We start from the raw sequence: 24,368 nt of genomic DNA, 5'->3' as shown, positions 1-24,368 counted from the left end.
TTTAGTTCTCCTGTTTCCTATTTGAATGGGTTTGGTGTAACATGCTCAGATGAGTTATTTGAGCCCACATCGATTTCTCAAAAACAACAGCAACAAAAAACACACCATACAATTACATTCCTATTATGGGCATTTAAGGTTGCAGTTATTTTCCGGAGATAAAGGAAATTTAACGTGAATGAATTATTCCCGTACAAATGACCACCGACGCGTTGCCGGGGCGGGAAGGGACAGGACGCAGCAGGACTCTCTCCCAGTTGTCATTCCAGTGTCGGGCGTGGAGGACTGGGAAGGGTCTCCGGTAGGAGAAAGGGAGCGGCGCGATGGGCTTCCCCGCTGGCGCGGCGCCCGCCGCTCCCTGCGCTCCGCAGCCGCGCAGCGCAGGGAGCGGCGGGCGCCGCGCCAGCGCGGATCGTCCGTGAGCGGAGGGCGCCACCTAAAGAACAGGAAAAAAAAATCATAATTTAAAAAATAACAAAGCTACTTTCAGCTACTTTTTATTTACGCTGTCTCATTTCCTCTCCTCCCTTCCCCACTCCCCCAGATCCTTGCAGAAAGTACCAGGGTGCCTGAAATACTGGGTACCAGCAGCACAGAGACACAGATTCCTGTTAAAATAAAGACCCGAAGCTCCAGACCCCATGTAAGTGGCCCGGTGGCACTGCACACGCAGGAGTGATGGCAGGGCGGTTTGCAAAAACAGCTTCTAGGCTCTCGCTTAGGGTGAGTAACTCACATGATTCATGCCAATAAAAGTCTCATATAGCATCTCGGTCTACTTCACAGGTGCGTGTGTGTGTGTGTGTGCGACGTGAATATGCGCGTGACATGCCTGCGGTTTGGGCTGAATAAGTAAAGGTTTAAATCTGATCTCCAGATTTATAAGTAAATTACTAGATAATTGTAATTTCAAGGCTGAGAGGGCTTTAAGGTTTATAATACTTGCCTCTAAGGCAAACTCCTAAGGCAGCATCTGAAGAAAAGTAGGTTTTTCACTGGCAGAATTTCCTTCATCTTTCTCCTATAAGCTTAAATTAGACCTTTTAATTTACCTGACTATGCTATTTTAAATATCTATTTTATTAACTAGAGCATTATAATTCTACAGATATTTCTAGGGGAGCTTACATCCTCTGAGCCTTGTTAAGCCTGACTGGGACTGACTACTCTAAAACCCACTGCCATAGATTTAATTCAAGAAACCATTACCTACCATAATGGGTATCTTTTCCACTCTTCAGAAAACCTCTTTTTTATCCCATAATTATGCATATTTCTATAAAAAATACCACGAGTAATCTATCAAACTGTCAGGAACTTTATTGGTCCATAGAGCTGGGTGATATCTCATGCACATTTGTCGGATGTCCAGCTACTATATTCATATTTTCTCAGTACATTCCACCTTAGCTGAGTATTTTAAAAGGAACCTGGAAGATTGACTGGCCTGAAATACGTAATTTTATCATGAAAGGACACTTGCGTTTCTGCCAATATAGAAAAGGATTAATTCCTGTTTCTCAAAAGCAAACAATCCTGCCAGCCCAGCTGTCTCTCTCTCACACACACACACATACACATACTATGGATTTATCACCTATTTTGTTATTATCTCTCCTCAGGCCTCCTTTCTTACAGGGATGGCTTGGGGAACCACACCAGTCTGCCGATGAGTACACATCTACATCAGCTTTACGAATGTAACACCAGCCTTCATCTTTTCTTGACTTTCCAGCCCCCTCCTTCCTGAGAGCTAGTTCCTAGGAAGGATGGACTTGTCAGAGGGGAGATTAACTCCTCTGTAAAGTCACTCAGGTGTAGCTGTGGTCATCTGATAATGGCTAATTAGGGATCTCCTGGCAGAAGAACAGAAGTTATTAAAGCTCAAGCAGGGGAAGCTAGGGCTTGGTGGATGGACATTTCAGCACTTCCAGCTGAGACGTGGCACCTGCGGTGAAGGCAAGAAAGTCCCTTTTTCCTCCAGGAGAATAGATTGCAATTGACTCGGGGACAGAGAGCACTGAAGCACTTCATTTGCAAAGTTTTTTTTTTTTCCTTTATTAAATCTCGTGCTTTCTTCTTTAAGTAAAAGCGGTGGTATGTTTAGGCACACTGTGGAAAACTTATACCCCTGTGTGCTTCCTCATGTTTGTTGCAGACCAGAGAAGCAAAGCTATAATCCATCCCACACTCAGGGATGTTCCGGGCAGGAGGTACAAACTATGGAAAAAACAGAGAGCAACAACCAGGGACAGCATTGGGACTGCAACTATCTCAAGACATGAAAGACACCACATGCCTGGTGGCTGGGACCTTTGCCAGCCTCTTCTCAGGTGACCACCAAGCACTGGTAAAGTCTTTGTGAGGGTCTTCCAGATAATTCCTTGCTGCCTTTTATCATCTTAATTATCAAACAAACAGTTAAAAAACATTCTTAAGTATATGCCACCTGAGGAAAAGGGCTAGGATTTTTTTTCCTTTTCTTTTCTGAAGTGAGGAGCCAGAACAGTATTTCCCAGGGCAGCTGCGTGGGAGCACCGGGAGTGCAGTCATCCCACTCTTCCCCTGCTTAGAGCTCATAAAGCCAGAGGGTTTCCAGTGTCTTGCAGGACTGCCCACGCAGCAGCTTAGTGTTCAATCTTAAGTGGTGGGTCTCCTCCTCCTCCTTTTCAGTAAATGAAGCCAGATGACTACAACAACACAGAGGTAAAGGAAGAGTCATTCCCATCCAAACAGAAAGGCAAGAAAAGCACTTTCTAGACAAATGAAAGATCAAACAGTGGACTTGGTTCCACAAGGAGGTATCACTACACTATACATGTGACAGAGCATTTCCTTGGATGACCAATAGATACACATAGAGTCATAGAATGGCTAGATTTGGAAGGGAGCTTAAAGATCGTCTAGTTCCACCCTCCCTGTCCTCATGGGCAGGGACACCTCCCACTAGACCAGGTTGCTCAAAGCCCCATCCAGGGGGTTTGAACACTTCCAGGGATGGGGCATCCACAACTTCCCTGGACAACCTGTTCCAGTGTCTCACCACCCTCAGAGTAAAGAATTTCTTCCTAATATCTAATCTAAATCTGCCCTTTTTCAGTTAAAATCTCCCATTTTTCATCCAAGTAAATTCATATTCTACAAGAGAAGAAAAAGATTTTTCTTGATGCTTTCTGACAATGGTTCTTTGATCAATCATTTATATACGAAAAAGAGAAATAAATTATGAAAGTCAAACAACAAAAAAAATCACCTTTTGAAGATTTAATATTCCAAAGGCCTACTCTTCACTAAAGCCAGCAACCTACAAAATGCCACCAAAGATCTTGCTAGTCCACAGAGCAGAATAAAAGCCTTTAACACTGGCAGCAGGTCTAGGTCTATTGCCACTCTCATTTCCATTTGGTCCAGTGTTCAGGGGTGGGTAAATCCTTAGGCAGATTGAATATATAAAGTTTCACGGAATGCTGCCAAGCTGCAATGATTTATGCTGGACAAATAATGGCCAGAATATCTTTGTGTTCCAGGTTGGTTTAGGTGAAGCTGTTACTCAGTGTGAACGGCAAGTACTGGTTTTGTACCCAAATGTGACAGAATTTTGGGAACACCTTTAGAAACAGTGGGACTGCCATGTGACTGTGTCGAGAAACTAAAATCCATCTGTAGTTTTGAGGTATTGCTAATGGCATAGCTAAAGTTATTCATAGTTTAGATTTACCAGAAATAGTTGGAACAAATTAATAATGAATTAGAACATTTCTTATCATCACAGGAGCGAGAGGGAATAAATAGAATCATCCATATTTTCTTATTACAAAACAGTGTGCAGCCTATTACCAAACCCTAATTTGGTATTGCTTGTGCTGGAAAACTGCTGAAGGGTCCCTGGCTCCTGACAGTGCGGTTTAATTCAGTCTGAGGGGAGCAAAGCTGCGCAGAGGCAGGCCAGGGTGGGCAGGTGAGGACTGTCCCAACAGGGGTGAATACCAGCCTGCCGGAGCCGGGCACCGCTCAATAATTCCAATTAACCACGCTAAAGACAACAGAGACGGGTCACGCAGTAAATATCAATCAGAACCGCATCTTGTGATGAGAGAATAATGAACTCTGTCTCATTAAGGAAGAGAGAAAAGACATTTGGTTGGGCATAGAAGCCTGTCCTCGGTGGCTTGTGCACCCTGCAGTGCAGCATCTGCCTTGCGGGGCTGCAGTCCCTGCTGCCCACAGCCAAAATTGCCCCGAGCATGGGAGCCCTTCATGCAGTTTATTTAGGTCTCCGTTTTGTGCCTAGTGGCACAGGAAGGCCGCTGCTCAGCCAGACGCATAGCTCCAGAAAGATACAGGGTGTGGGGTGAGACCAGAGAGCTGGGTTTGGTGGCCTCTGTGCTGGGAGTGGATGGGACAGCAGACGCTGGGGCCAGGAGCCAGCACATTCTTTTTGGCTACTGTCGTAACTGGGCTCACAGAGAGCACCGAGACATTTGCACGGCGGCTGTCCCCAGCGAGGCCGTGTGTTTGATTTCTCCATCAGCAGCCTGCCCCAACAGCCACTTCTCCATCTGTGTGAGACCAGGGGCTATTTTAGCACTCACTTGCCTTTAACTGCCAGTTTCTGGGCTTCCCAGGCTCTGAAACATGCCATAATCGAACAGCATGGAGTGAATACCTAACTGCAGGCATGACCCACTGGCGTATGCTTAAGGGCCAAAGCCTGTGATTATAAGGCAGCATCACTGTTTTTAAACGTTTTTTTATTCATTTAACTTCAATAAAGTACTTGGGTCTACATAGCCTAAAGAGAAACAGGTGATTCTTAGTTGTTATATTTAAAGGTAGCACAAAGAATTTCCTGTGTGTGGCCTTATGGCCTGATCCATCTCTATTCTCTAATAAAATGTATTTCTGTAACAGCTGAGGCAATTAATAACTTAGAATTGGATTACAATCTCCATTACTTGAAAATCTTTAAAGTCAGGCTTTCTGTCTTTCTAAAAGATCCCAAGCTATTGAGCCAAATTCTTTGCCCTGCTTTATGCAAAGGTCAGACTGGATGTTCGTAATGGCCTCTTGTAATGTCAAAAATTGGTCTCTGACCCTTGTAATGCCACAGGAAAGACTCTCACTGATTTCAGACAGACCTGCACTAGATTTATTGACCTTTCTCATTAGGAAAGAAGATTGTCTGCAGAAACTCCTATGTGATTTCATAACTCCAGGTATGTGTCTATCAAGCTCACTGTATAAAAACTGCTACCTTTGGTCCACTTTGAATTTCATTGGAGTTCACCGAGCTCAGCACAACCAGAAGTTGCTTGGACATTGCAAGACGGAACCTTCTCTTTTGACCCCTAAAGTTATGTTAAATCTCCAGGGGTAACTGGATTTTTCAATAGTAACAACAAAATAATAACTTATGATACTCTGTGTATGTTTAAAATCCTGAAACTTTAATACGGTGTTTTTCACTGTTGTGAAATTCCCTTTCCTGGGGCTTTCTTGCTACCAAGTGCAAGTATATTATTGACTTTGCATATGGGTTTTCAGAAAAAGTAATTAATTGCATATAATTTGGAGTAATTCTCTGACATATTTCACTCAAGAGCAAAAAGTTTTCTTCTAAGTCTCAGCAACACTTGAGATTGTTCTAAAATGTATTAATTGGTTTTGTTTTATCTGTCTGAAATGAATGTTTTACCATTGGATAAAGACCTTTAGTTAGCTTCTCTGATTTAAAATGTGGGGGTGACAAGAGTTTGCTCTGAAACATGATAGACAAAAAGTATGAGCAATGAAGTATAGAAATAACATTGTCTTATTACCTAATGCTAACAATTAAAGGTGGTTTGGCTTTGGGAGCTTGTTTTTCTGTTTCTTTTCGTGGTTTGGTTTTGTTTTGTTTTTAATAAGCACTCTTCAGGGAGACACATTTCTATGTTGCATTTACCTCTCTGTTTTGAATATATATGGTCTGCTGATGATATGCCCATACTTATTCTGTAGGTTCTTCATTATTATAAAATATGCTATACTTATGTAATGACTTTCATTCAAAAGCATTATTACTAATCTCACAATGCTCTTATAAGGCATATATTTATTAATATATTCCATCTATTTTACCCAGTACAGTATGAAATCCAGCAAATTCAGTGACTTCCTTGGGAGCGCATAGCTAAAAAACATAATAGCTCTAAAATAAATTTCTGACCCCATTGATGTCAAAAGCAAAGGTCCTAATGACTTCAGTGAGGTCAGACAATCACTTTTGGTGATCTGACTCCAATTTTTTGCCAGCAGTGGAGGTTTACTACTCAAGAGGTGTATCTCCCTTGCCTCCAAACACTCAATGCCGTTAATCTATAAATATCTGCTGATGAGCTCTGTCATGGATTCAGGGGAGTCTAGTATTCAGTCCCTGTAAAGAATGATTTTGGTTAAAGAAAGTCCTGTCCCTGTCCCCAAAATAGCAGTTGTTGGGTGATGGTCTCCACCAGTGCATGCGGAAATCAGCATCACTTGAATGGCAAAGAAAACTGTCTCCAAAAAAGAAAATGTACAGTGAATGACATGAAACACTAGTGAATTCCTGTAGTTGTTGTTAGTTTGAAGATGATTAATAACCTTGAACTAAACTAAAAATAATTAAAACCACATTACTCATCCTCAGAGAACAAGGTAATCAAAGGAGACTTTGCAACAGAGCAAAAGCTGTCCTTCAAAAGAAATCTTTCCCCATCTTCCAGTGTTGATTAGTGAACAATACCGTTAGTCATTACATTCAATATAGTTGGTGTCTGTCCTTGATTTTCCTGGGGGAAGAAGAGGCAGTAGGGAGAGTTGAATCACGAGTTTTCCTCATATTTTTTCTTAACGAACAACAGCGTGCACTGCTGTTCTGGAACACAGCACCAGGTAATGTCAGCACAGTCAGTGGAGTGCGTTAGACAGATGACAGAAGTTCCCAAGCATTGATCCCCAGACTAAAAGCATGAATTGCTATGAGGATGTGAAGAGAAGGGTAATGCCCAGTGATTCCTCTTGTTTTCAAAGTCTGCATTTGGTTTAAGAAGTTAAACCTATTGTAAATACTTTCTCAGGATCATTCCTCCCTAATTCTATAGATAGTAAAGCATGGAAGACAAACCACCCCAGAATGCATGATTCATGGATGTAAAATTTAGGAATGGTTAACAGCGGACAGCACTGCAAAACGTGAAATCCTTGTGGTATTCTGTGCTGTGCTACATTAGTCCTAAGCCTAAATGAGCCTGCAATGAGAGGGAAGCTCATCTTGAAGAAGAAAATAGCTTCTCTGCTCCAGTTAGGCGATGTAAAACTAAAAGGTCACAGACATATTAAACTCAAATTTTCTGAACTAGTAAGAAACAGAGCAAAGGAGAGGCAGTTGTGGTTTTCTCTTTTCAGACATTTTCGTGGAAGAAGCAAAGTGAGCTGAAGTTGGGTACAGCTCTTTAATTCCACGGAGATCTGTGAGCAAAGCCCTTACAGTTGCTTTAACTTACAGCTACTGCCTTACTCTTGCTGAGCGCTGCATACCTGCAATTCCCAGTGGCTATTACATGTCACTTATATCCTTAGATGGCCTGAGGTCCTGGTTAGAAATGCAGCAAGTTTTAAATACGCAATTACAATGAATGGGAACGTTGAATGCTTGACTTCCTCTGGACTGGGCTGTTAATGGCACCTGCATAGTACCAGGTGTAGAAACCATTTATTTCACATTATCTTTCACCTTCGGATTGTCTTCTAAGTGAAATGTTAAGGCAGGGGTAAAAGGAAAACTTTCCTGAGGGGACCTGCAGAAGCTGTACCTCCAATAGCAGCTGCTAAACATCATTTCTACAAAGCACCTGAAAGTATGTTATAAGGAAAACCCTGGCTCTGACAGAAGCAGTATTGCACAGAGAACAGTAAAGTTCATATAAATGTATTTCAAAGAAGCCCTGTGACACACTCTTTCATAACCCAGCCCCAGATTCCCTCTCTTTCTATCACCTCCTCATCACTCAGTTTTGCACTGCAGCAGTACAAGAAGCATTCATCCATCCTGTCCTTTACTATCCCGTCCCGTCCACCCCCAACCATCCACAACCTGCTAAATGTCACAAATGCATCATACACAACATAGGTATCACGAATAAATCCCAAAGAGGGGCTTATTTGCGGGAGAAAAACCCAGTTGTACTCCCACTGTAGCGTCAGTGAGGTGTTGGTGCAGAAGCCGGTTGCAGCCTCCTGTGTCAGTGATTTTTCTCATTTTGCTGGCTGCTGGATCTGCTACAGATTAGGTTGAGAGCAGCAATATTAGAAGAGCTGAACTGGGAATATCTGCTGCTTGTTGCTGCTCTTATGCCCTCACTGCGTAAGACCTGTTGCAGCCACCTGAGCGCTGTGGGCACAGGGTACGCTGCCACCTGCAGGCGCTGGGGCTCTGGCTAACTTTGCCAGGGGCTCAACATTTTATGTGTTTGTGAGGTGTCTTCTGACCCTATAAGACAGAAAGTGGTGGCCCTCCGGTAGGGGACCTGAGTGACAACAGGAAAGGAGGATTTGTGCAGCAGTAGGCGTACGCCCAGGCTGGTCTTTATTTAACCGGACTGAGAAATAGCAGCCCCAAGGACATCGCAGCCCTGGCTTTTGCGCACAACAATCCTTAAGAGTCCCCATAAACAGCTCTACAGACTCAGGGGGACGAGCACACAGTGGGAGTACGTGGCCAGATGCTACTTTATGGCAGACATTTCGTGGAGGAAGCGCAAAGCCGTTGTGCCACCTTGTGGCTGGCACAGGGGGATGCTACCCCTCCTTCTGCTCCGTAGACACGCTCTTAGAATAAAAGCACTTTGCTTCCTGCAAGCCATGGCGACGTCAATCCATCGCTTTCGGGCAGTGCAACCCCTCACCCTGAGTATCTTCTTCAGGCACATCAAGAGGCCTGACTCATCCTGAGGAGCACTTGGAAGAAGCAAACGGGTCTCCAAGGTGAGCGGGGGCAGGCACGAGTGCCGATCCCGCTGGCTCTGCCCGCGAGCCGCACGGAAAATCACCTCCCAGTTTGGGTACGCAATGTTCTAAGTGAGCTCCATGGCTGGCCATGGTGAGAAAAACATTTTCTTGTTCTTTCCCACTGCATTATGAAAACCCACTAAAAGGAGCTTTTCGCACCACAAAACCTTTTAAAAGGATTTTGTCAACACAAAAGCGGCATTGACAGCAGTTGCCTTTAAAAGTACTTGAGTCTTCAAACTCTGAAAGACACTTCTTAATTTTTTTAATTTTCCAGGCTTGGTCTGCTCTCAGGCTTCAGAGAAATGTTTTCTGTAATTGCATGAGTAAGAAAATGTATCGTGAGATTAATTCCCATAACAATTTTTAGAACAATTTGTAAACATGTTCTTCACAAAATGGATATTCAAATACATGGATCTTTGCCTCAGTAATTATATAAAAATGCTGTAGGGAAAATTTACCAAAGATACTTAGAGGAGTACAAGTCCCATTAGCATGTGGTGCCCATGGCCCAGGTCACGTCACCAAGTGGTCAATACTCTCTGCTGTATTTTCTTCCTCTTCTCCTTTACCCTTTATCCACGTGTATTGGCATCCAGCACTGGATGACAGGATGCACAAGGATCATTTTTCTAACACAGATTTTCCTCTGCTTTTGATGATATTAAGAGGCAAGTTGCCACACAGAAAGCAACGTGCCCATCTCATATACTTCAAGTACAGCACTACCGTTGCTGGCTCTGGGAAAACATATGGATGAGCCACCACTTTCACCCCGTTCATCTCTCAGCAATTAGAGAAGTCATTTTTCTTAAAAAGGGGAGGGCACTCGGAGTTCTGTCTCCTGAAACTTCTCCCTTGGCTCTCATTCTGATCATCTCATTACTGTAAAACTTGTATAAATGCTTCCTATAGAGCAATTTCAGCATAGGAATTTGCAAGTCAGAACAGGCAATTAGTTTATAAATTACCAGTCTTCCATATTTTGGGGGTTACTTACAGCTCTGGTCACTGCAGCATGCAGTTAAGAAAGAAAAAACTAGATCTTAGTGCTGCTACTGCTGAGAAGGAATCGTGTGCTACAGTCAGTTTTTGTACTGAGAAAAACTAGTATTACAGTAGGAAGAGCCCAGTGTTTTGGAATAGTACCAACCACCAGCTTATTTTATATTTAAAAAGGTTTTTATTTGTTCATTCAATAGGAAGCATCAAAGATGTTAATGGCTAAAAATTAATCACCCTGGACCAAAATATCCTGCTTCCAGAATTAATCATGCAAGAGATAAAACCATGGGTCTTATGGTCAACAGCAACCAGCTGTTGCTTTGCAAAGAGTTTTTAATCTCGAACAAGAGGGCCGTCCACAGCTCACATCAATGCCTTGGCAATCAGAGAGTAGCCAACCTGGCTGGACAGCTAGTAAAAATGAAATTTCGGATGTTCAGAACTAATCAGTCTGTGAAGACTTTGGAGCTCAGGTTGACAGCTGACCCTGACACCTGTCAATAACAATTACTTTGCAATGCGATGCAGTAACAGATCCCAAAAGGGTTTTAATATTTTGACCTTTTGTTATGAACTCAGAGGCAATGACTGGAGAATATCCTTTCTTAAGACATAGTTATAAAAAAACGCAAAGTGCGTAATACAAAATTCAACTTAGTGACTTTTTTTTTTTTTAGGATTAAAATAACATCTCCAAAGAATAAGCAAAATGACCTCATCTCTCATCTCACTGCAATACAAATCCTGAAGAACTACACGAGGACTGCAACATCCTAACCTGTGAAGAATATAAAGGATCCATATGGAACATTCTGCATCTGAGGAACATTAACTCTGGATCATGTGGAAACATCTAAAATAAGGACATGACTAAGCTGGCCTCTTTAATGACTAGAAAAAGAAACAAAATGGAAAATACCCACCTTCCAGGCCTCACCCTGTGCAGTGACCTGGAAAAGAAAACCTATTGGCACCAGCAATCAAGCTTTCCTGTATTATCTTCCCAGGGGGTTGATTACACTGTCCTAAATGTGGGTGACTGCTTGAGGTCCAAAATTCTTTCACTGTAGTTATTCCTCAGAAATGCAAACATAATTAGAAAAGCAGAAATATATAGTGGTAGCCAGTATACAGTACGGCATGTAGCAACAACAGTTCAGAATTACCAGCCAGGAGGGGTAACAAAACAAGGTTACCAGCATGCCAGCTGTGAAGTTTATGATTTTCAAGGCACCTTCTACAAAAGGAGTAGTTCAGAAATTAGAAAAGCACTGCAGTATCACATCTGTTTCTCCCAAATGGGCGATTTTTTTTAGTTATTTCCAATGCAAAAAAACATGCACATAGTCTCAAAGTACCATTTACTAGAACTCATTCTGCTTTAATCTGTTTTTAAGAAAAAGTTCTAGCTTTATCTCGCACCCATGATTTGATCAAAGGGTGCTTGAAAAGTAAATTTCCGAAACCAGCAAAAACCTTTATGTATTCTAAATAGGTGATGAGTTTGTTTCGTTCACATTTCTAGCTTACATTACTCTAAAACAAACGAAGAACAGCAAATGTTCTTCCAATATTAGCTTATTACGCTGACAGAGAGTTTCTCAATGTTCCCCTCACATTTTTATTCTTATTATGACCAAATCACAATGTACCGGCTAGTACAGGCAGTGTATTATGCCAGGCACTGTGTGCACCTGTTTGAAACGGCTCTCATCCAAAGGCTTCACAATCTGAACAGAGAGGTCAGGCACGAATGAGAAACTGTAGGTACAAGAGAGATTGCTTTCCCTGTGATTAGAGAGGGAAATTGGTCTCAAAGTGGGAGATCAGCTCCACATCTCCAAGCCTGCTGTTCTGCCTCTTTCACCACACTACTTTGCAGCACTCAACTGACTTTTTTTCTCTTCTATTTTTTATGATTTGGGGGTCTAATAAGGCTTGGTCTCACTGGCAAATTCCAGCTACAGATCACAGGGAATGTTTCCTGTTAAATGCAAGTCCAACGTCTCTGGCCAAATTTGTGCCTGCTAGCTAACCCACGCTATTACTGTAGCGTTAGCTACTGCATTTCTGGTGTTCCCACTTGAAACAGAGGTCAAATTGTATGGACATTTTTTTCCCTTCAACTTTGATAAACAGTCATTCCTGCTGCTTGCACTCCTGCAGGGAATTCACATTCAGCACTATCATTTCCGATTCCTCAGCCTATCGAGCATTGCTGATGTTTTATTTCATAGCAGACAGAAGAGCATGAAGTGTTTTTTTTTACCTACAAGTTTGTAAATCCTCTCGAAGGCCTTAAGGAGGAAACAATATCAAGTTATATAAGAAAAGAACAGTAAAATTCACATGAAAATTGCATATATCTTTATTTTTATAACTGCAGTGGGGGTCAGCTGGTATTAAAAATGACATTTACGTATCCATATTTCACTTTATATGCTAATTGCACACACTTCTTTTATTACAAGGTCTGGAAAAAATACCCTTCTGTAACAATATGTTGAACCTTCATCTTAATCACATAACTTTAGTTGGAAACTGTTCTCAGGAAAGATTGGTTAATATTTATAAAGTGCTTTAAAGATGAAAGAACTCCATACTTACAAATTTTATTGCATTCATGGCATTATTATAAGCTTAAACATAAAGTGAATGTTTCTTCTGTTGACCTGGAATCTGAACTGGGAAACTTTTTAGCAGTAGATGCTTTTCTTCACTTCCACTGAAAGCTTCAGCCCTGAGGTGGTGAAACCACCATGAATGCCGCATGGAGAGAATGCCATTCAGTAAGCAGTGATTTGCTAGTTGGAAAGACCAAGAAAATAATTTGTGGTCTTTTACGTCTTTAATGCAGGACAGAGTTTCATCATGATGGAAGAGGAGGAAGGGTTGACAGTGCGGTACATTCTCATTTAAAAGAAGATTTTTCTCTATACACTGTGCTTCAAAGTTGAGACATATAATTTCCATTTGCACTTAATTTCATTACTGACAGAAGATGCTGAGAGAGGGGAAGAGAAAACAGCTAAGCAAGCAGAATTGCAAAATTCCCTGTTTAACAGGAGAATTGAGCATATCAATATTTTCCTCCACATGCTTTACAAATGAAGAGGTCCCAGTTCTCACATTTAGACCACCTGGAGTCTGCTTTGAAGTTCCAAAATATTAAAAAGAAAAAATTCTAATATGCTGAATTTTTTACTCATATTTCATGTCTTGAAAGTTTAGCCAAGGTGTATGAATTAAAAAGCAAAGTCCTTAGGCATCAGATGCAGCAAGTGAAGTAGTTTTCTCTGTAGGCAAAAAAAGAATGTAGCTTGGTGCTATTGGACTTTTCTTCCCTAAAGTGATCAGGAATATCTCTGGTTGAGATACTTCTTCAGCCCCTCACTGTCTCAACTTTCAATTGCCATTTCTCCCCAACCAAAAACATTTGCAATGAAGACAGATGATGAAAGTCAGAAAGGCAAATAGTGAGATTGATGGTGACACTGAGAAGGAGCCACAACTGAAAGGGTAGGTGTTTTAAAGGTCAGGCTCAGGTGTGTTGCTGGAGTTGGAGTTTACACAATAGACTCATTTGCCATGTCTAATGAAAGGTTAACGTTATTAATTTCTGTATCAGAAATCACTCAGATGTAATACAGGCTTAGACTGTCAGAGCTTTGGGTGATTCCTGTCTACGGGAACAGATTTTTTTTTTTAATGGAATCCAGGACTTATTTGACTGTGTTTAATTTAACATTGTTAAGTCATCTTTCATTCAGGACAATACATTGTATTTTAGCAGCCTGATGTCAAATGAGTGCATGTGAATAGACTCTCAGAAATATCCATCTCCCACTTGGGCATCAGAAGAGGTGCCCAGATTTTCATGGACTTGGAACTGGATGCCAGATTTATTTGAAAATCTGAACTAAAGTACTGCAAAGTTGAGGTTTTCAGGTCTTGAAATTCACTATCTTTTTGCAGGTGGGTGCTGAATCCTTTTGGTAATCTGTCTCTTAGTAAGTAGTTGAAAACTGATATGTTCAATGACATACAAAAGAAACAGTGTGTCAGAAAAAAGAAATCATAACACATTATTAGAGAAATAATTTGACACAGGCATGTGCTGAAAGCGTCTGTGACTCTCTTAAGCACCTGAACTGTTGGAAATAAAAAAATTCTTTTTTTTTTTTTACTTTTTATCTTAATAGCAAAATAAAAGTCTATAAAACAGCACTGCAGTGTCAGTTAATATTGGAATGGAAGCTACATATAAAAAGATGTAGAGAATCACAAAACAGAAATGTCTAAAAGGAAATCAGACACTATTAACAAATGAATTCTGTATGAGGGCACAAGAGATTACTTATGTAAGTTGTGCACATACTTATGGGAAAACAGATGCTTACAAATTTTGAGATGATAGAAAACCAAGTATAAAATCCTTCAGATACTGTAGTTACTTTAGTAGTTCGGATGGACCTCAGGTTAGCAATTTTGAATGTGTCAGAGTGATAAAAAAAATCCTTGGCAGAATGTAAAGCTGTGATAGCTTAAAAGAGAAATTCCTTGAGGAAATTTAAGAGGCAGAACAGATGTTCCACTTTTCAGTTAAAATATGTTCAGCAAACCTGTGTACCCACTGTTGTTTAATTGAAGAACCATCCATACTCCATTTTCACAAGGTGAAGGAGACATTTGTTTACTAATGGAAGGGAGTTAACAGTTACTTCTTCTTTTTCAATAAATATTTCATTATATGACTACAAAGAGCGACAAATGGAACCTCCTAACAAAAGCTAATAGGTCTAAAGCTTAATGGTTCTTTACAAAGCAAAGGACACATGACAGTTCTTTCCCACATTTGCTTAAAATGATTAAGCACCATCATTCCGGGAAAAAAATTTATCTTATTCCAGTAAATTACTTTTGCGACATCAGGAGAAAAATAGACTTCTTTGCAGACATATAATAGTCTCTAAAGGCAAGATATTTATTTTCAAGTAAATGTAAACAACAAGCTTGAAGTCTAGACAATTCCCAGTTCATTTCAACTAACAAAGCTAGAGATGAGAGCAAAAAATAGTAATTGCCAGCTGACAGAATACCATGTCTCACCTTGATTTGCAACTTTGGAAATTTAAGAACCAAGTTTTGAAAGAAGCTCTGCTTCTACCCAGGGGGCTGTATTCCTGTAGTCACGAGTGGCTTTCTTCAGCCCCCGCTTCATAGGGAGCAAAGGACTGTGATTCATCCCCACACCAGTGGGCAGGCGGAACTGTGGCTCTGCTCTTGGCAGTTCCGATCCACTTTTTTAAACTTTTTTTGTTTCACACCGGAAGGGAGAATTCAGTTATTTAGTCTCACTTCTTCAGTCTCATTTAGCCAAATATTGAACCAAGTAAGTTATGAGTTGACCAAACTTCTCTTTGTTGGTGAAAGAAACAAATAAGTCCCTGGATTTTGTCTGAAGACATTCAGGAACATAAAACTTGTCTCTTTGTCATGGCTTGTCCCAAAAATCCTGGCAAAACCTCGAAAGAAATCTGACACAACCTGAAAATTTTCCAGTCAGCAGAGAGAAATGTGATGGGATTTGACCTTAGTTTCAACAGTTTTTCATGAAAAGACATGAGAAGGAGACAACACCTGCATAGCACAAAGACAATTTTGAGAGAAAGGCGAGTGTCATTCCTTCAGGTGTGCTTGGGACGTTTGCTGCCCAGCAACTTGCAACTGCTGCTCCAGCATTTTGCATGCTGCTAAAATGTGACCCACCTCAGAAAAATATATGGCTGTAAAGGTATTTTACCAGCATGAAATTTTTCAACTTTCCAAATCTCATAACACATAGAAAGAGCTTTTGAGCAAGTGTCCCTCCAAAGTTGGATAACTCTGCACTGAAAGGGACCATATTTCCTCTCTCATGGAAAGCGAACTCTCTGCATCACAAAACATAGTTAAAAAGAGTGTGTTAGTCATGGCACTCGTGCCAAAGTACTGTTTCAAACTGATTAATCTCAAGAGCCTTAGAGTCAGACTCTTTCAGTGCCAGAAGCGTAACTAGTTGAGGATGGAGAGGTGGGAAAGCCTTAAAATCCAAGCAATGCCATTGCCCTGAGGCAGTGCCAGCCCTGTCTGTCCCTGCCCATCCCTGGTCTTCCCCCCACCTTGCCCATAACCCCATGTCAGTCCCCCACGACTATCAGCCCCTGCCCCAGCAATGCTGCAGCAGGGCAGTCTCCAGCTCCCCAGAGCCCTGCCCTGCCCAACCATGGACCCCACCAAGCTGGGGACACCCACAGGTCCATGTCCTGGCCCAGCCTCAGCCTGTCCCTGCCCCCAGGGAGGTGCCTGATGGCCAGGGTTAGGGGTGCTCTGGTGCCCCAGAGCTGCCCTGCTCCTGGTTGGGGACATGGGACAGGGCATGGCTGACAGGACCTCTGAGGCTGAGGGATCTCACAAGGTGTCGCCATGGTCCCTGGGGAGCCCCCAGCCCCTGCAGCACCCTGGCAGGAAGGGAGATAATCTGCACAGATATAGGCAGATGAGTTGGGATTTCCAAAGTGTGCAAACCTCATTGGATTTTCCAGCTGTTTTCCCTGAGGAAAGCTGCAATACAGCCTTGAGGTGAGTGCTTTTGAGAGGTCCCCATCAGTGTGTCCTGCGGCAGCAGCAAGATGTCTGCCACAGCCAGAGACCCTCCAAGCCCAATCCTGCTTCTTTCACCCTTCCAGTTCCTCTGGACCAAGCTAATTTTGAGGGGGTTTTGGGTGTCTGCAAGTCTTCTCAAACAATCTCTTTGATTGAAATGAACACATGGGCACCCTGAGGTCTCAGCAGGAGTGAGAAGCAGCTGTGGGGTTCAGGGAGCTTCTCTGATCCCCACCGGTGTTTCTGCAAGGGCTGAAGCCTGCCCTGGCTGACAAGCCCTTCATGGAGTTGGAAGTCTCAGTGTATCTACATAAGGTGACAGCAGAGCCTTATTTCTGGACATGCTGACTTCCCCCAGAAGGAAGGATGCATTCTCATGTGGAGTACAGCACAAGCTATGGGCTGCTGTTCAGCAAAACAAGAGTGCTATTGAGTGGTTGAAAGACCGTCAACAATACATCACTGATTTTCAGCAAAGATTAGCTATGTTACATCTGTGGAGGAAAGACAATGAGTCTCTGGACCAAGGTACAGAGAAATGCTGAGGGACCGCCTTCATTCAAGGCATTTAGGAATAATTTGATGAACATCTTTGCCAGTAGCCTAGATGTACTTGGTGACATTCACCAAAGAGTTAGATAAGATGATTTATTGAGGTTCTTAACACATTAAATTCCTATGAATTCTTTTTCTACTACTGCTAGGAGCAAGGTATTTTTGCACTTTAGGGCTATGAACAGTATCTTATCCATTTTTCTTACACTGTATCTGGCCACAGGTGTATTCTGCAGCATGAGCCTCCAGTGGCACTCTGAAAAAACCCCACCAAAACCATATTTCGCTTTTCCCACTTCTAAAAGAAGGATTGTCTTTGATACCTTTGCATTAAAACAAAACTGTGAAGAGCAGAAAATTTTGCTGGTGCTTACCTGCAAAAAAATAAAACCAAGATACAATTCAGCATGAGAGGTTGACTTATTCTTCCATTTAAAAGAAAAATAAAAGGAAGAAGAAATCATCTCTTCTGAAAGCGCTAATCCCAGTGGCATTGTAATAGCTGAAAAATATCTTCTTCAAGTTCTCTATGCAAATAATCTTTATCCATTTTTAGATAATGACATTTGGGTAGAGAAGAATAGATTCCTGTGGGAATGCTTTTATGTCACATGGGGTATTCAGTTCCTGAAAACAGCAATTGATCTATGGGGGTCAAATCTACTTAAACCACGTTTAATATTACCAGAAATTAGTCCCTCAATAGTCTCTTTTTCAGGCAAAATATCAATAATCAGCTGGCTTCTTTTCCATACACACATAATACATAAAAAATTGCTGTTACTTTGCAGAGTTTGTATTTAGCATTTTTCCCATTTTCAGATTCACAGTTTTGTTGGTGTTAATAGGCATAATTCCATAAAATGAATTTTCACCAAGATTAGTACAATCTATGTGACCCAGGCCTTCAGTTTTAGCAGTATTTATACTACATTAGCAATGGGTCTCCTGTGAGAAAACCGCTGTACAGAAATTTCACCATGCTCATGCAATAGGTGTTGACTATGTGTTTGAAAGGAACTATCAGGTGTGTTTGCAATTGTTTAAGGAATCGTCAACAGAAAATGGCAGCTGTCAAAATCTAGGTTCTCCCCTACTCTAAGACAAAGTTTTGGTGAGAGGATCACCATTAGTGCAGAAACACTAATAGCAGAGACCACACTGAGATATGTTTGATACTCTGCTCTGCTTTTCTAGGAGCACTCTGGTATTTGCTTGTACAGACATTGGAGGAGTCACACAAGACCTTATAGATTCTATAACTGTCTGTGCTTTCTTATGAAAACCATTCTGCTTAGAATACTTGTATGAAAACAGATGCAGACCCACTTTTGAAGAGTCTATTTGTGATGCAGGACACTCAGATTGAAGTCTCTGGCACTACAGGACCTAAGAGTTGTAGTGAGCAGAGTTGGGGATGTAAGAGCATGAAAACAGTTGTGTTGTCTCAGACCAGTGGTCCATCAAACCTGCTTGCCTGCCTCCAACAGCAGCTGCTAGCAGCTGCTTAGGAAAGAATACAAGAACAGAGCACGCTGATATTGATACTTTCTCTTCATCCACTTGCAGCTTCTGGGTGTCTGTGTCTTAAGGAATTATTGAGCTATTAAGTGTATCCTTATTCTGATGTTCTGTCCTTGTTTGACTTTTCCCTGTGACAGTGTCTAATTGCATTTTGAACTGTTTTATACCTTTGACTTGCATTAGATATGTGAAATGAATTTTACAGCTTAATTACGAGTTGTGCCTAATCAAGTGTCTATTCTATTGGACTTTAAGATTTCTCCCCCCTCCACCTTATTTCTAAAGCCTCTTTAGTGTGACTAGAATTTTAAAGTTCGACGCTTTTCAGAAATTGAAACTTCTGCCCATTTCATCCCTTTGTTGTGATGCTTTGGTATACAGAGCAATACAAAATTGCCCTCTGTGGATGACAACTAAATTCTTCATCTGCATATTATCAGCATTATTGACTTGTCCCTCAAGTATAACCAGAGTCCATGCTGCAGCCCAGAGACTGAGTACTGCAAAAGCTGGTGCCAAGCTCCCTGCAGGGGCCTGAAGACAAACATGCTCAGAACTGATTGCCAAGCAGTTTTAACTTAAACTACAGCTTTGCTACTGAGGTGGATGGGAAATAACAGAGCAGACAGATAGCATCCAAGCTTTCCACACTGATCTTGGCTACACTCCCTTCATCAGGCAAGGGAAGAGATAAGCTAATTGTTTGATCAGGCTTATCCTTCTCAGTTAACACCATGTCAGCAATGCCTGTTTATAAGCAAAATTCAGTCTGTACTGTAGCTTTTAATATTTACATGTAAATATTTACAAAATGTTAATTTACGCATTAATTACTGTTGTGGAAAAAAGGGGACAATTGTTATTCTACTTAAATACTTTACAATATTCACCTTTCATATTTATCTTACATTTATAGCTGTGTAGCATGGAGACCCAGTGACTTGATGTAGATTAGCAGAGACTGTAGCAGTGTAGAAAATTGAAGTAAAATACCCTGAATCCAAGAACATACCCATATTTTGAATTTTTGAACCAATGTAGCAACATAGCTGCAAATCTACTTTCTTGCCTAGAATGAAGCTGGGCTTACACTGCAGGGCAACTGCGGTATGAGTACTTAAATTGCACTGGTGTTAATACCATTTTACATGGAGGCCTGTGTTTCTCCAGTCACTTTGCTGATCTTACGACCACAGTACAAAATCTGTCACCTTTCCAAGCAGGCATAGCTTTTGTATTTAAGTCACAGGCAACATTTCCTAGTGGACCCAAGTGTAAACACTTCTTATATTCTTTGTTTTGAGGACTCTTATATCTAAAAATCATTTTTGTAAATGATATATGGATTTTAAGCATCTATTTTTGGTCTATTCTTAGAGCTTTGTGGAGAAGACTAAGAAAGGGACAATTTCACTGTTACAGAGACTATTTTACTTCAAAAAGAAAATTACATACTGAAAAATTATACCCATTCTACACAAACCGAGTCAAAAGAAAGTAGTTTAGACTATCAGCGCTTGCCATTTTTATGTTCCTCTTCAGTTCTGAACTAGCTGGCAATAGGAATGGCAAAGAGCTACATCTCAGTTTTTACATCAGAGCAATATATCTTGCCTGCTCTATGCTGCAAGTCTGCTGCCCTGGAGTGCATACAGGCATCTCTGAGACACAGGAATTCCCTTCTTGCAGTTTATAAGGACTCCTTGGAAGGCTCAGAGTTGATGTGGATCTGCCCACCGTTGGGTAGGTAAGGACAAGGGCTGAACAAGCCTTTCAGATGCATTAGGCCATCCATTTCAATGATAGTGCTGGCTAGAAAGAAGACCATGGCCAAGAGGCACATGGAATGAAACTAAAGAAAAGCCCTCAGGCCACAGCTGGTCCTCTGCTGGAGCCCCTAGCACAAGGAACATTTCAGAAGAGCCAGATTTTGGATTGCACAGGCCTTTCTTTCACGTCAGCCATTCCCAGCTGTTTCAGCAATTGAGAGAGGCAAATGCATCAGAGATTCAAAAAAACCAAAGAGCCCAGTACAGGCTCAAACCAGCGTGGCTGGGCAGCAGCCTTGCTGAAAGGGACCTGCAAGTCCTGATGAACAACAAGCCGACCATGAATCAGCAGAGAGTTCCAAAGGAGGGCCACAAAGACTATCAAAGGGCTGGAAAACCTGCCCTATGAGGAAAGGGTGCTAGATAATCTTATCTAGGCTCCCTTTCCCACAAGAGGTTGGGCCAGATGATCTTTCAAGGTCCCTTCAAACCTGGGCTGTTCTATGGTTCTGTGATTCTATGATTTAAATCAGGGCAGGTTTACTCTGCATGTAGGGCCACAGCGAGCTCCAAGGAGATTAGAAGGACCAGCCTGTGTTTGTGCCATTTCCCCAGTCTTGCTCCAAGAGAAGATCTTGCCAGAGAGGGACTAGCTCCCACATGTGTAGTTTACATTCAGTTGCAGAAGGGCTGTTGTCTTGTGAGGCAGTGTGTGCAGAACTGTTCCAACTGTATACGTGTAGGCCAAGTATTAATTGTGTCAATTTTCAAGGAAGGGGACAAAATTTAGCTCTGAAAGACAAGTGAGAGCTGGTTAAGAGAGCTTGTTGGGAAAACAATGTTGGAATAGAGAATTCACTTTAATTATCATTGACACATTTGCAAAACGGCAATAGTTTTATTCAACAAAGGGGCAAAAAGGGAGAGGAGTTGTGAAATTTTTTCAAAATGCCATTTTGTCACTTGTGGAAACATTCCAAGGTTTGGTTTTTTCCTTTTTTTTTTTTTTTTTTAAGGGCTGTTGATTAAATTTTATATTTTACAATAAAATCAAAAATGTCCTCATCTCAAAATGAAATATCCAGGTCGACCTGACACTAATCCTTTATGAAATACCCTTCTGCATAAAAATTGTGAAGCCACTGGTGCTGTAGCTAATGAGAACGAGTGGCCAGTCCTTTGCCAAATGGAATTTCCATCTTCTGCAAGGCTCTATTAATAAACTGTGACTTCATGGGGTCTGGAAGGTCATGATTTCTTTCCTTGCCCTCTTTCAAGAATCAGATTTGCTCACCATGGTTAATAACAGGTTGGGACAAATGATTACTATATGGTCTCATTACGAGACTGCCTGGCCTGAGACAGCTTCTACTGAATGATTCCTGTAGTCAGCGTTTGTTACCCATCTTCTAGGATTTACCTTTTGCTGCTGCTATCGTTCCCAACTCGCCTAACGTGGACACTCATTATTTCTCTGCTCTCACACAAAGCTTTTAATAGCACAGCATGGTGTGGTAAGTTTAGAATTGCAGCCATCCTTTTATTACTGTTACTATGTCTTCCATCGCCCCTTCACAATCACGGAATCACGGAATTGTCAGTCGGAACCACTTATTTTTCTCATTCATATGGTCTGTCTTGTCTCATAGCTCATACTCTCTTTGAGGCAAGTACTGACATTTTCTATGTGTATCTGAATGGCACCTACCACAGCATAAGGCCAGGCTAAATGAGAAATACTGTTACATAACTGTGCAATAATTGTAATTATCATCAGAGACAGATACATATTACTAATCATACAAAATTCTAGAACGGCCTTGTCTTTCTGCTTCCCTGTGGTGTTCTTATTTTCCTTCTTCTTGCTTTTCTTTATGCTTTTTTAAATCTACTTTTTTTTTCCCAATACAGATACCTTTAAATAACAGGCTCTCTCAGTGGAACTCTCCCCACTGTGTTTATCTGGTAGAAGTGCTGGGTAGCACCCTAATTCCACAGCCAGCTGTAAGTGAGATTTAGGTGACTGACTGAATGATGTCCATCTTCACAGTGTCACAGAAAAAGTATTGTGCTGAAATTAAATATGAAGGCACTCTCATTTGTCGTGCTTTGCCTTGTTTCCCATGCTCTGCAGCATAGAATCATAGAATCATAGAATGGTTAGAGTTGGAAGGGACCTTAAAGGTCATCAAGTTCCAACCCCCCTGCCATGGGCAGGGACACCTCCACTAGAGCAGGTTGCTCAAAGCCCCATCCAGCCTGGCCTTAAACACTTCCAGGGATGGGGCATCCACAGCTTCCCTGGGCAGCCTGTTCCAGTGCCTCACCACCCTCACAGTAAAGAATTTCTTCCCAATATCTAATCTAAATCTCCCCTCTTCCAGTTTAAAACCATTACCCCTTGTCCTGTCACTACATCTCCTGACAAAGAGTCCCTCTCTGGCTCTCCTGTAGGCTCCCTTCAGATATTGGAAGGCTTCTATAAGGTCTCCCTGGAGCCTTCTCTTCTCCAGGCTGAACAACCCCAGCTCTCTCAGCCTGTCTTCATAGGAGAGGTGCTCCATCCCTCTGATCATCTTCATGGCCCTCTGCTGGACTCCATGCCGGAGAGAGGTGGCTGCAAGCAGGCAAGCACACTGGTAGCAAGGCCATCACCTCATCTGAGAAACATCTGACTCCGAGGTAGCTGCAGCAGATTTCACAGGTCCTCCCTCAACGCTCCTTTGTGCCCCAGCACAGAGAGTCTGCCCTAGTTCAAAAAGCCCCTTCAGGCAGATGGATAACTTCTACTTCCCTTGTTCCCTGGCAGTGAAAAGAAAACTAAATGCTTGGAAGGCAGTGGAAGTCTGATTACTCTTCTCAGCCTTCGCAGAAGAAAGACTAGGCTCTGCAGGCGCTGTGATTTGGCTTTTTGACCACAAGATGTCTCCCACAAACCATAGAAATAGCAGAAGGCAGTCACACAGACTAGGGAGGTGGACACCCGCTCAGTGAGCCGGCCTGGTTCTTGGGACCAGTGTGTCTTCCACCTGCCTAGTATGAAAATCGACTCAGATTCATCCCACTTGTTCCAGCAATTCCAACAACAAGAGCTCTGGAGCATGGAAAGGATTCTTTAATTTTATTTTAATCCTCATATGAGTTTCCCATGAAAGTTTACAAATGTTATGAAAATTTCAGTTGCCATGGGGTAGTGGTAAAAAGAGAGCTTATCACAACAAGCAGCCTCCAGGAAACCACCTGAGAGGAGCTTCCCAATGCAAGTCCCACCTCCCACCTGAGAGAATAGCCTCCCAGTGAGCAATGGTCAGCTTTGAAAAAAGAAGGAAAATCTGCTTAAATTTCTCCTTGGAGGGACAAACTAACTGAAGCAATCTGTAAGCGTTCACAGAGACAGTTTATAAATACTCTATGTGCAATAAGGGACCCAAAGACTGACAGACACAAGGTGCTGAGAAACAGCTATGAAATACGACAATGTGCTCAGAAACAAGAACTTCCTTGAACTGCAGCATCTCCAGGATAGAAGTTTGAAGAGCAGGCATGAGCTGGTTTGTGCAAACATAGCCAGTATTTGGCTTTTCTTTTAGCGGAGTTATTTTTAAGCTTGTCCAATACTGGTTATTGTCTTGGTCTGCAGTAGAGCTGCTTGTGTGTGTAGCCTGCATTCATCCTTTCTTTTCATGTCCAGGGAAGCCCTCGGCATGTAGCCAATGTTTGGGTTGATGCAGTTCTTCATCTGTACTTTAATGCCATATTAAAGAGCCAACTTGTCCTTGGACTGCTCTGTTGCTAGTGTAGGTTCTCCTTTTGGAAATGTAATTGGCCATAACTTGTAAT

At 41.9% G+C, this 24,368-nt stretch overlaps 1 protein-coding gene across 1 annotated transcript in view; it reads left to right on the top strand.

Moving 5' to 3' along the window:
• Positions 1 to 323: 323 nt before the first annotated feature.
• Positions 324 to 24,368, top strand: part of YES1 (YES proto-oncogene 1, Src family tyrosine kinase) — a 91,263-nt gene continuing 67,218 nt past the window's right edge. Inside the window, 1 exon segment of the mRNA XM_074146795.1 lies at positions 324 to 418. Within this exon segment, the coding sequence (XP_074002896.1) occupies positions 324 to 418 (95 nt within the window).

Source organism: Numenius arquata, chromosome 4 (assembly GCF_964106895.1).
Source record: "Numenius arquata chromosome 4, bNumArq3.hap1.1, whole genome shotgun sequence".
Taxonomy (NCBI): domain Eukaryota; kingdom Metazoa; phylum Chordata; class Aves; order Charadriiformes; family Scolopacidae; genus Numenius; species Numenius arquata.
The sequence above is the reverse complement of the archived record's forward strand: the minus strand, read 5'-3'. Positions and strand labels throughout refer to the sequence as shown.